Raw genomic sequence first — 12,500 nt, forward strand, 5'->3', positions numbered from 1 at the left:
TAGATAAGTCACTGACCAAGTCAACCAGTTGTGTTTCACAGGATCGTCCCTCTCTGAAGCCGTGTTGTAAACGATATAAGATATTGATCGTTTACGTGTATCATAATATTACTGGTCAGAACATGTTAAATTAGCTAACATGCTATACAAGTCAGTGGTATTGGTCTGTAATTTGTTGGATCACACCTCTTCCCTTTCTTGAAGACTGGGGTGATATTTGCAGTTTTCCAGTCTTCAGGCACTTCTCCGTCGTCATACGATTTCTTAAATATGACAGTCAACACTGGGGCAACTAGGTTTGCCATTTCTTTTAATACTCTGGGCCTGACGCCTTATGGATTTTTAAGCGTTGTGTCTAGATTCTGTTATTTCAATGTCAGCCATGTCTGCGTATGGCGAGGGCCAGTTTACTATTTCCTCTGGTTTAAACAAATCTTTACCTTTACCAAAAAATAACTTGATCTCTACAGTGTTGTTCTACTATGCTTGATATACGTCCAAAAAACGTTTCCTGCCAGTCTGGCTGTCTTGATCGTCAATCGGAGTTATTATTGACTCAACATAGCTCAAGTACGCTATTTTTTATCAGTTTCGCTTTGTATCACTTTCATCAGGATTTTTAGTCGCTTTGTTGTTCTGTTTAGATCGTTTGCGCCCACCTTTATCTGCTGCTTTTTCCTGATGGAAAGCTTATCCCTCTTTCGTATTATTCTAGGAATTTTTGGCGTAAGCCATGGTCAATTATCGTTGACTTTGGATCTTTTATGGGGGATGTGATTTTCGATCCCCTTAATTATAGCCTCTTTGAACTCTAACCAGATTTCATTCACTATTTTATTATCTTTATTAGTTTCTATATCCTTAGGAACTGTAAATAGCTCTCTTGCATAAGGGGATCAACCGAGGTTTTTGGTTATAACGTACTGGGCGTTAAGTCCAGCTCGACAAAAGGGCAGTCGTGATCTGAGATACCTGGTATGACAGAGACATTTTTGATGTTGTTGGGCTTTTAGTGCATGATGACCAAGTCTAGAGTGTTTTGGTTTCTGGTAGGCAACTCAATCAGTTGAGTTAAGGAAATTTTCAAAGATTCAAATTACCGAAGTGACTTATGGAAAAGGACCACATTTCGATTTATCTTTTTTGAGAGATTCAAAAAAAAAAAAAAAACAAGAAAAAAGATAAAAAAAAGAAACAAAAAGACACGATTATTTAGTTAGCTATCAGCAAAGTAAAAAGGAAGCCATGAAAATGGGCCCAAGATTTGTATATGTAATTGGTATGGTATGGTATGGTATGGTATGGTATGGTATGGTATGGTATGGTATGGTATGGTATGGTATGGTATGGTATGGTAACTTTACTTAGACACGGTAAGACCTTCAGCAATATTAAAGAGATAAAAGATACAAGATAACCAAAATCATACCTAACTAAACTAGCTAACCTAAACTACTGTTAACCACGTACTAAAAGCTGCTTTACAAGGATGCCGTGTTAAAACTCATTTAAAACTGTGGTGACGAAGATTAAATTTAAAATCATGTATAGATGTTGCTGCACGAAGGTCACTAGATAGGCTGTTCCACAACCCGGCTCCACTATAAGAGAAACACTTAAGAAATAATTGGTACGGGGCTGCGGAAGAGCCAATTTATTTTCAGTATTTCTTAATCGATATGATGTTACGTCGTTTCGTGAAGCAAATCTAGAACTCAGATATTCAGGGGTCATTCCATGTAGGGATTTGTACATCATAATAGCAGCTGATTCCAATCTTTGGTATATTAGTTTACGCAAACCCAGTGCCCGGAACAATTCATCGATGTTAGAGTCATAATTGACACACATTAAAATACGGGCTGCACGATTTTGGAGCTTCTGAAGCTTTTCAGAGAGACCACTGCCACAGTTACCCCAAATAACACTACAGTAATTAAAATGTGGGCGTCATATACATTAATTAATATGTTAAAAGGTATAAGATGTCTCATTCGCTTAATTTGCGCCCAAAGCAGAGCAATCTTTTTACAAATGTTCTGCATATGACATTAATATTCCCAGTTCATGTTTTGGTCGATGTGCACACCAGATTTCGTGGATGACACCTGCTCCATTGGATGGTCATTTATACTGAAAGAAGGAATTTCAGGAAATGTTGATAACTTCTGTCTCGACGCAATTAACATGAATTCAGTTTTTGTTAAATTCAAGGTCAGTTTATTGGCAGATAGCCACGTACACACCCTGTTTAAATCATAGTTAAGGCAGTCATCAATATGTTTTAGATCTGCGCTAGCGAAGGTGAGGCTGGTGTCATCTGCATACATTCTAGGTTGTGAAAAATACAGACAACTAGGCAGGTCATTAATATATAATAGAAAAAGTAAGGGTCCTAGAATTGTTCCCTGGGGGATACCACATTTGACTAATTTTGGAGTGGACATAGAAGAGTTCATTAGACAAGTTTCAGTGCGATTGCTCAAATATGACGTAAACCATTTGTGACAGAGACCGCGTATTCCATAGAATTGCAATTTTGTTAATAGAATATTGTGGTCGACGGTGTCGAAAGCCTTTTTTTAAATCTAGAAAAAACAACGGCATTGACGAAACCGTGGCCCAACTATCCGTAGCTTCGAGTAACGCAGTAACCGTAGAGTGTAGGGAACGAAATCCGTATTGATAACGAGAAAGAATACAGTTTTCAGTAAGATACTGGTATAACTGGTCATACACAACCCGTTCAAATATTTTAGCCACGACTCGGATTACTGATATTGGTCGATAGTTTGTAGGATCATTGCGTTTTCCAGAATTTTTATACAATGGGGTAACCCTAGCAGACTTTCACTCATCAGGAGAAATACCAGTTAACAGGGATTGGTTAAATATATAAGTTAGAGACTCTGCAATTAAATCCGGGCACTCCCTTAAAAATTTAGCTGAAATATTATCTAGTCCTGTAGCCTTAGACTTACAAAGTTTTGAGAGCAGATAAAAAATATGTGCCGATGTTGTTTCCTCAAAGACGAACTCCTTGTCAGTGGCACAAAGAAATTCTTCACAGGTGGTATCAACATTCTCAACATGTCGGCCAAGGTTAGGACCAATTTCAGTAAAGAAAGTATTTAATAATTCAGCGACGTCTGCTTGACTCTTCGATTTTTGCCCTTGGTATTGTATTTCATTTATGACAGTTTTACTTGATTTGCGAGATGTCAATTCGTTGACTGTTTCCAGGTTTTAGGACTCATCGGGCCATTTCTCATTGCGTTGCGTAGAGGTCAAAATTGTCTTAAGACTATCGACGAGGCACTTCGTAAAACAGTCAGCCCCGGCCCGGTGTAAAAACACTCACCCGTAAGCAAAACAAACAAACAATTCACCTGTTTCTTGGCGTACAAAACAAACAAAAGGTTATATACATTTAATGAACAGAAAATAAAAGTCTAATTCATGAGTAAACTAACAACAATTAAACCAAATTTTTATAATAGGTATCAATAATTTTGTTTCACCTCCACTGTGAAGCTAGCTACCGCTTGAAAATCACACGATCCTGTACAGATCAATAAAAATAGCAAACCGTGGGTCCATAGAAGGAACTTGCAGAGCAATTTCTGAATTAGACCTGCTCCTTCCTCCCATGAAAAGGGCATTGTTATTATTGTTCGGTTATCGTTCGTTGGAAGAAGCCGTAGCGAGGTGAAAATACTTGGTCGCGGCCATGAATGATTTCAGTTTTTCAACCAAACAAATCCAATCAAGTTTTTAGCCTTTCACACGGATAATCTCTTGCTGTTTCTTGTAAGAAATGAAATTTCACCTTAAGGAATTTCCTTTGTAGCTGTAGCAAGTATTTTTGGCGCAAACAATCTGGCTTAATAGGTCAAATTCCAAAGAATCTGAGAGAAGTCGTTATTGTCACGACACAAAATGAAGAAACCAACAAAATGTAGAAATGGCGTGCTCAGCCAATCAGGAGCAAGTATTTGCGCCGTTCGACCTATCAGGAGTGAGTAATTTTGACGTCGGTGAAGGGAAAATTAAGAAAAAATGTCTTCTGTGTCGACCAATCAGCATTCAGTAATTTGTTCTCTATAAACAGACTAAACGCCATTATTCAAGAGAAAACCAGAATAGTCGGAAATTTCAATGATTTCTTCCTTCCTTTTCAGATGCACCACCGACCTTCTCTGTTCCAAATACATTAAAAGGGGTATTTAGAGCATCGTCGGAATCGGATAACATCAGGTTGAAGTGTAAAGCAAAAGGAGCACCACCTCTGAAATACACCTGGCTGAAAGACGGACACAGAATGTCAACAAGACGAATGGATCCATACCTTAACAGCTCAATTTGGTACCTAAAACTGAAAGAGTTACTGCCTGAAGATTCCGGAAAGTACACTTGTATAGTGTCCAATCCATATGGCAGTATAAATCATACGTACACGCTTAAGGTTCTCGTTCGTAAGTAACCTCAATTTCTATTTACATTACATTGCATTGGTCGTTGTTGCAGTTCTAGCAATAAAAAGGTATAGATTGGGCAGATTGAATGATTTCAACATAACACCACTACAATTCACCGTGAAAGAAACCCTTGGTCATAGTTGTAGAATGTGATACTCATAAGGAATTGTTTGTCCCACGATGTTAAATTATAGTTTGGGACGTTGCGACCGGGACCGTTGCGATCAGGCGATGAGATCGACTGATCACGCTTCGGCATTTATATCACAAAGGCCGGCTATGACTGGCGGATTTAGATCCTCGATGTTCCTGGAATTAACTGTCTCCTCAGCGGTCCGCCGTTGGTCCTGTCTCCTGTCTTGTTTATTGATCGTTGGTATCTTCCGTTATCCCTTTTGATTTTGTTAGGGTGTAGCCCAATGTGGATAGCTTCCTTGATCCTGTGAGTGTCCCAGTGTGAATCCAGTCTCAATCAAAAAAACTTTATCTCGTTCCAAAACGGATGGTGGCCGGTCTCGTTGTCGTGCTCTGAAACGATGGAAGTCTGAGTGCCGGCGAGTAATATATCCATCCTGTTTCTTTCTTGGGTGGGTCTCCCTGTTTCGCCGATATATACTTCGCAGCACTCGCAGGGGACCTGACCAGCTTTTCCGTTAAGTTTCTTCTCAGCGGGAAGGACCATGATGGATTTCAGACTCTTGAGTGCGTTTTGTGTCTCGTTCGTGATTTTAGACTGATGGCAGCGCTGAGGTGAAGTCCACAGTGGTTCTACATTACAGAGAGAGACTTTCCGAGACTTGGCCGCTGCCTACAACAACAAGGCACATGAAAGGTCTCCAAATCTGACACCACACTTCGGTCACACTTGGTACGACCTAAAGATGCGGTTCACCCGTCTAAGTAAGATGGATTAGTGTACGAGATGCGGAAAAGTCTACATCGGCGAAACAGGGAGACCTATACAAGAAAGAATCAAATAGCACGGAGGTATCAGAACGACTAGCCACAGCAAAGCAAGCCAACAAGACTAGCTACCATCTACTTTGAAACAAGATAAAGTTTATTGACCGAGATTCACATTGATATAGACGCAGTGTAAAGGAAACCATCCAGGTCAGGGTGCCCTAACAACAGCAATGGGGATGACGGAATAGAAATTCCTCATGCCTGGCCAGTACCAACTGTATCGTTAGGCGAGCAGGCAAGTTTTGTTGCCTGCTCGCCTAACAGTTATAAGGCGTCAAACAGCCTTAAAACTGGTAAACATCTCCAGCGAAGCACATGATTACGGTCATGTGACTAGAACATGACGTCGAACCAAACGATCGCGATCAAGATACAAGACAAGACTTGTGCTGCTCGAGCTGATATTGACCGTTTCAAAAGTATTTACATTTATTTAGTATCTTTTATAGACAAGGACAATATTTTCTCTTCTGATGGGGGAGAATACTTTCTTTCGTAGGTTTTTTTTGTTGTTGTTTTCTTGTTTTAGGACTTGATTTCCTCCCTTGGACACTTGAACATAAGGTGGTTTTCTTTCTTGCGCCTTTTACAGACTTAACTGTAGGCAGGGCACTTTTCTCTGTTTCTTTCGTGAGATTTGTGGCAAAACTCGACATGATTTGAGCGCGTCGACCTCACTTGATCCCTTCCTCCGACTCAACATGGCTTGAATTTTGACTTCGCGTCGGCTGCGACACACGGCAACTACCGAGGCAACTATCCAAAGTCAGTTTCGGTTCCTGGAGCAGCTTCTTGTTCCTGTGCCAATGCTATTGAACATTCTTGTGACATCTTCTGACACCATGTGCCGTTATGTGAGCCGGTCCTGGAGAAACGGGCAATATAAGACGTCAAACAGTCTTAAAAACGATAAAAAATCTCCGAAAGTTTAATTCCCACAACGAAGCACATGGTTACAAGGTCATGTGACTAGGATATGGCGTCACACGGACGATCAAGAAACTCCAGACGAGATGGGAGCAATTGCAGATTGCTAACGAGACAGTTCTTTTCCCGAAGTAGCGAGAATCGAATTCCGCACGAAGGCACAGCCGATCTTTTTTTTTTATATATAAATATTGATGCGTTATGAATCGATCTTACGGGGTGATAAAGACTAGCAGTAAGCAGTCGAAAAATTGCGATCTACAACTTAAATGACTACATCGCGAGACAAACGATTATTTTATTTATTATACTAATGTTTGCTTTATATAACTCAACTTTGACTTACCCTCGCAGGTAATCATCAAACAAAACCTATTCTACAAAGCAACCTTCCAAGGAATGCAACTGTTGAGATTGGAGAGAATACGACAATGAAATGCATCGTGTTAGTCAGTGCAACACTTCCAGATTTTAGGTGGTTAAAATGGGACAAATCTGTCAAATCTGTGCCAAAATTTATTGGCAATCCGGAAAATACATCATACAAGCTTATTGATTCACGCTATTATTCGACTATCCAAGGCGAGAATTATGGTGTCGAGTTGAGAATTAATAATGTGACAGAGGATGATTTTGGACTTTATACCTGCTTTGTGAGTAACCATATTGGCAAGGATTACAACAGTGCATTCCTCAACAGATACGTGAAACCCACACACCCTACAAGAAGAGGTAAGTACAAAGTAGTCGCCATGCATAACAACCACCATGAAATCAACTAAACTTTCCTTGGCTGTCCCTTACTATGAAGTTTGCATTCCTTTAAGTCAATCCTTTGTCAGATTTAGTTAATCCAGACTGATTGGGAAAACATTTCAGAATAAAAAGTAGCGAGATTAAAACATGACGTTTCGGCGACGACATGCACATTCTTTTATTTTAATCCATCTCATTTTATTCTAATGTAATTTCACACCCTCTTTCTTTATACAACGTTACCGATCTTATAATAATTTACATTTGATAATGGTGACACGTCGTCGCCGAAACGTCATGTTTTTAATCTCGCTACTCTTTATTATGATTGGGTTTTTATGTACTCAATGAACACATGTTAAGGTAATGGTAACGGGCTTAAGGAAAATTACACGAAAAATTCGATAGCCTATAAGAGAGATTTGCGTGGCAACAAATTTGCATAAATTGATAGAAATCTACGTAAACTGTTTGTTTCTTTGTTTTTTTTTCTTTTGTTTTGGGTCTCTTTAAACCATTTCTTGTCCTTATGGACAAAATTTTACATATTACTAGTAATAATCAAACGTAAGGGAGTGCGTTCGTGCGCGTTTGCCAAGTTGGAGATGATGTCATCCTCCCCTGCAAAATCTGCGGGGGATGCCAGATATGCGTCCCAAGCTCCATTCATTCAATCAACGTTGTCCTATACAATCTCGACTCTAATCTGTATAGGAGGGTCTCAATGGGGTTAACCGTCAGCCGTCAACCAGCCTAAAATTTAACCGTCAACCGTCAAAAAAGGGAAAATATTTACCATCAACCGCCACAAAAAGCAGTAAGTGGTTATCAGCCGTCAAACTGTTTCAAGGTCTTTCAAATATCATTATTTTTGCTGCTCACCCCAGACTTCTTGCTCTCAAAGAATCGTTTCAACTGGCAAACCAGTTTCCATGTTCCCAAACATACTCATTTTATGGTCTTTTCACGTATTTTGCGTCTTAATAATACACATACAAAAATTTCTGCAATCTCATTGGTAGCCTGATTCTCAGACGGTCCAGGTCGTTCGCGGCGATTGTCACAATCAGGGATGACCAGGGAAGACGAGTCAAAAGAAGTCTACGTCTCTGAAATATGTCTCAGTAGACGCAAGAGATATACCAAATTGCTGACATACAATACTTGTATTAACATGCTCTACACATTTTAGATTTTCCGCGTTATTGTTCGTCACCTTTAAGAGTAAAACAAAAATATTAAGATGTTGCGTTTTAAGCTTTGCGTGGTACCGTTGATTCATGGGCGAAATTTCAGCCAGCATCAAACGAGCATAATTTTCGACATAATGGTACGATTTTTAGGGTGACGCTAAAAAGCATAATGGTCAAATTTACGAGCATAATGTGTCTAACCCTAGCGCCAAGGCTTGATGAATGTCAATTCATTTCATAACTACCAGGTGACATTTAACATGGGTAGCGGAAACCCGGCTCTCGAAATCCAGTCAGTTTAAAAACTTGTCGAGGACGGTGATTGATTTAAGACTTTTTTGACATTGATTTAAAATTTTGCGTGTGATTTGAAAACTTGCTCTTTGTATTGAAATGTTATTTTCAGCATGTTTTTCAAACGCATGAACATTCCCCCCCCCCCCCCCCCCCAGTGAGATCCTCGTATAGGAGTGCGTTCTTTCTACGTCAAACGTAACAAAAAAAATTGCCAAATATATGTTTAAGGTGACGCAACACAAGTTTAGAAATGTCAAACTTACGTACTCGCAAGAAGCAATAAGTCTACATGCAATTTACAAAAAGTCATTTCAATGCTGCCTTGGCGGCCAAACTAAGGTAAATAGAAGCGAGAAAACATTGTGTCAACTTGCGTTTGGTGGCAAGCAGATGGAAATCTTGGGTAAATCTTCGGGCAATTTTTGCATCAGAAAGTGAATGCAAGTTATTGCAAATCTCAAAAGTCCCGGTGAAATGGTGAGACAAAAAGTGAGAAGCTCAGTTCATGTTGTTCTGGCAACTCCATTTGGTGCGGGACATGTGACTGATTTATTGTACTAAATAGCACGCATCACCTAGATTTTCATACTGCAATATGCAATATAAATTATGACAAGTCCTTTTTCGCCAACTTACACTGCATCATTTGTTCCTATCCAGCACCGTACAACCTGTTTCTGTTTATACAGGACCTTCAACAGCTACAAAAATCAGCCATGTGTGTTAACTGATGACACCATAAACTGTCTGTCCATTGGAAGCTAAATTAACATCCATGCTAGCTGCACGATTCTCACATCAGTGTTTTGGATAGACTTTTCAACGTAATTATTGCATGGTTTTTTCCTAGCTGGAGAGAAAAACGGTGCAAGTGGAAATCCAGTAAACTTGGAGAATGCGACTGCAATGGCGGCTTACAAGATACCATTTGAGGATACTAAGAAAAGAACAACCCAAGTTGGCTTAGTTGCTGTCATCGTGATTCTGTTGGCAGCAGTTCTTTTTACTGTGGTTACTTCAGTTGTAGTGTCTGTTTTCTGCTATAGCAAGAGACTAAAGGACAAATTTCCTGACAATTCAGAGACTCAAAAGGAAATTGTGAGACTACAAGAGAGGGATGATATCATGCTAGCATTGTCAACCCCTATACCATCGGAGCCTAACACTTCAAATCAAACTGATAGAACTCTAAGACCTCTCAACTCTTTAGTTCCAAGAAGAAGATTAAGTTTCTCAGGATCTTTTAATGCTATCACACCATTGTTAAAGTACAAAAATGGAAGCTATAGCTCACGATTTTCCTCTGGGGCATCGTCGGGAATCGACTCAAACATTGCTGAAGGTAAAGAACTCACTTATTCGTTTAAAAACCTGTTGACCACAACCAGTTCAAAAACACTTAAAAATATGGTCGAGACACCAGCAACAATGTTCAAATCTTCAAAAAAAAAAACATTTTTTTTAATTTTCCATACGTGTTTCGACGGTACATCCGTCATCGTCAATGTCACAATGCTTACGTTACATTACGTTACGGAATATTACGTTACATGGATTCAAAGTTACAAAGGAGCTAAAATGCACGTGTACCAGACCAAAATGACTGTAAGTCAAGGTGCCTACAAGGAAAGTGTCAAATTAATGTGCTTGACCTGCTGATTGAGGTCGGGCTTTTCCCATTTTATGTACATAGATTCTTTAAGCTTAACTTGAAATTTAGTAGCTGCAGAATCTAAAATGTTGAAACAATCTGTTGAACAGGAGGCACGACACGACTCTGAATTCTGGAAATCTTTGAAGATGAGAGAAGACCTCTCTGAGTAAAGGTGCTCGTGGACGCGCGTAGAAAAATGTCGGATGGTTCCACCAACGTAGCAAGCATTACAACTTGCACAAGGAACTTTCAAATTAGTACACAACACCCATACGGAGCCTCTCAGAGAATCTTTCGCGTTGAGCAAGTGCTTGACTTTGAACGTTTTAAAAAGTACGTTTGATATCAATAGGTTAGGTGAGAGGCTCTGTACGCGCATTGTGTAACTTTGAAACCATATAACGTAATATTCCGTAACGTAACGTATGCATTGTGAATTGCGCGCTATAAAATTCAACACTTGTTTTCATAACCGTCAGACTGACGATGACGGATGTACCCGCGAATCATGTCTGGAAAATTAAAAAAAGAGTCGTTTCGTTTTTGAAGATTTCAACTTAAAGAAATAAATTTAAAGCAGCAGTCTTTCATGAAAGGCAAAACTAGTTGCATTATTACAACATTTGAATAATAAACAAGTGAATCTTCAATCTTTAGCTGCACCCCTATAAGATGTTAAAGTTAAAGCTTGATTTCTGTCCAACGCAGAGCTTTATGAACTGCCTTGTGATGAGGAGTGGGAAATTGACAGATCTCAGTTAACGATAAGAGAGCAACTCGGTGAAGGTGCGTTTGGTTTGGTCATGCGAGGTGATGCTGTAGGGTTGCCTGAGATGCCCGAGACATGCTCAGTAGCTGTAAAAATGATTAAGGGTAAGATGCACTATCCTTACTATTCCTTTCCAATCAGAGTCCTGTAGCTGTGTTCATTATTTAATGTGGAGAATCACACTCTTTTCTAGCTAATGCAACTGAGAATGAATTAGCAGACCTTCTGTCTGAAATGGACACGATGAAAGGGATTGGAAAGCACGAGAACATCATCAGCTTGATTGGCGCATGCACACAAAATGGTGAGCTAAATATCCTTGTTAAACGTAGCAGTCAAACGTTGAAATGGACATCCCTGAACAACTGCTGAAGATAACTTGAGGAGTCTGTTAATAGCTTCTGTTGTGTAACGTTTAGAGTCCTACCGTATTAGCACTCTCCTCCACAGTTACAAATACGATATCTTCTCAGTTCATACTTGCCAGTTGCTGGGATAGAGTTGTGGCGTTTTCCCGTTCATTTCAAAGCTATCAAAAAGCATGGAAAGTTTTTTTTAACATTTTTTTTTTTATTTTCACTTAAAGCACAAATACTAGAGTAATACAAACAAATACAAAGTTAATTACACTAACGCTTACGCTACTCACTAACACTAGTTACAAAATAACATTACATTACATTCACAGTCGGCTAGATTTAATTTATGTTGTGGTTATATAATAATATAAACCTATATACTAATTTGTACAAATACTTCTACATCAAATTCCTTTTTTTGGTAGAACGTCTGTATATACAACTGCGTCTTTAACTGTTAATACCCGATACTCATCTATTGAGATGTTATTGCAATAACATGTTTTCCCATTTTTTATAATGAATAGATTCTTTTTTATTCTTTTTTGCAATTAAAAATTCTAAGTTTCCGAGTTTCAGATGTTTTAGCCTTCAGTAAGAATACAGACGGCTTGATATTTTTACAACGACATGAATAAATGGTATATTTCCCAAGAATGATTATGTGATTTAACAAACAATTCCCAAGAAAACTTTCCACGGGTTACTATTATCATCTAAATACCTTGCAAGACACACAATTCTTTGAGTTTTAATTAAAGATTCAAGGTGAGGCATTTTGAGGCCACCGTCTTCGTATTCACTAATTAAGGCTGGTCTTTTGACTTTGTCTTTGCCTCTCCACACAAAATTGAATATCACAGAATTTATTCTTTTAATTATATCCTTATCATACATAAATAAAGGAGATCCGATACATAAACTTAGGCATAGCAAATGTTTTGACTAATTGAATTTTACCAATAAATGTTAAGCTTCTCCATTGCCAGCAACTTAAGGACTTTCTTATTGACTTAAAAGTAAGGTCGAAGTTAAGCTCTCTACTTTTACACTGATCATAAGTGAAAAATATACCTAGTATTTTAATTGGCTCATTCACCT

General features: G+C 38.8%; 1 protein-coding gene and 1 pseudogene across 1 annotated transcript in view; both read left to right on the forward strand.

Moving 5' to 3' along the window:
* Positions 1-12,500, forward strand: part of LOC146473152 (uncharacterized) — a 489,085-nt pseudogene that overhangs the window by 346,093 nt on the left and 130,492 nt on the right.
* The window catches only part of LOC146473175 (fibroblast growth factor receptor 2-like), a 50,298-nt gene that overhangs the window by 7,518 nt on the left and 30,280 nt on the right, over positions 1-12,500 (forward strand). The window contains exons 2-6 of the mRNA XM_085118835.1: positions 4,182-4,475; positions 6,726-7,103; positions 9,468-9,959; positions 10,980-11,144; positions 11,234-11,344. Coding sequence (XP_084974961.1) covers positions 4,182-4,475; positions 6,726-7,103; positions 9,468-9,959; positions 10,980-11,144; positions 11,234-11,344 — 1,440 coding nt within the window. The remainder of the gene's footprint in view (positions 1-4,181; positions 4,476-6,725; positions 7,104-9,467; positions 9,960-10,979; positions 11,145-11,233; positions 11,345-12,500) is intronic.

Source organism: Pavona decussata, unplaced genomic scaffold (assembly GCF_977016875.1).
Source record: "Pavona decussata unplaced genomic scaffold, jaPavDecu1.1 SCAFFOLD_95, whole genome shotgun sequence".
NCBI lineage: Eukaryota > Metazoa > Cnidaria > Anthozoa > Scleractinia > Agariciidae > Pavona > Pavona decussata.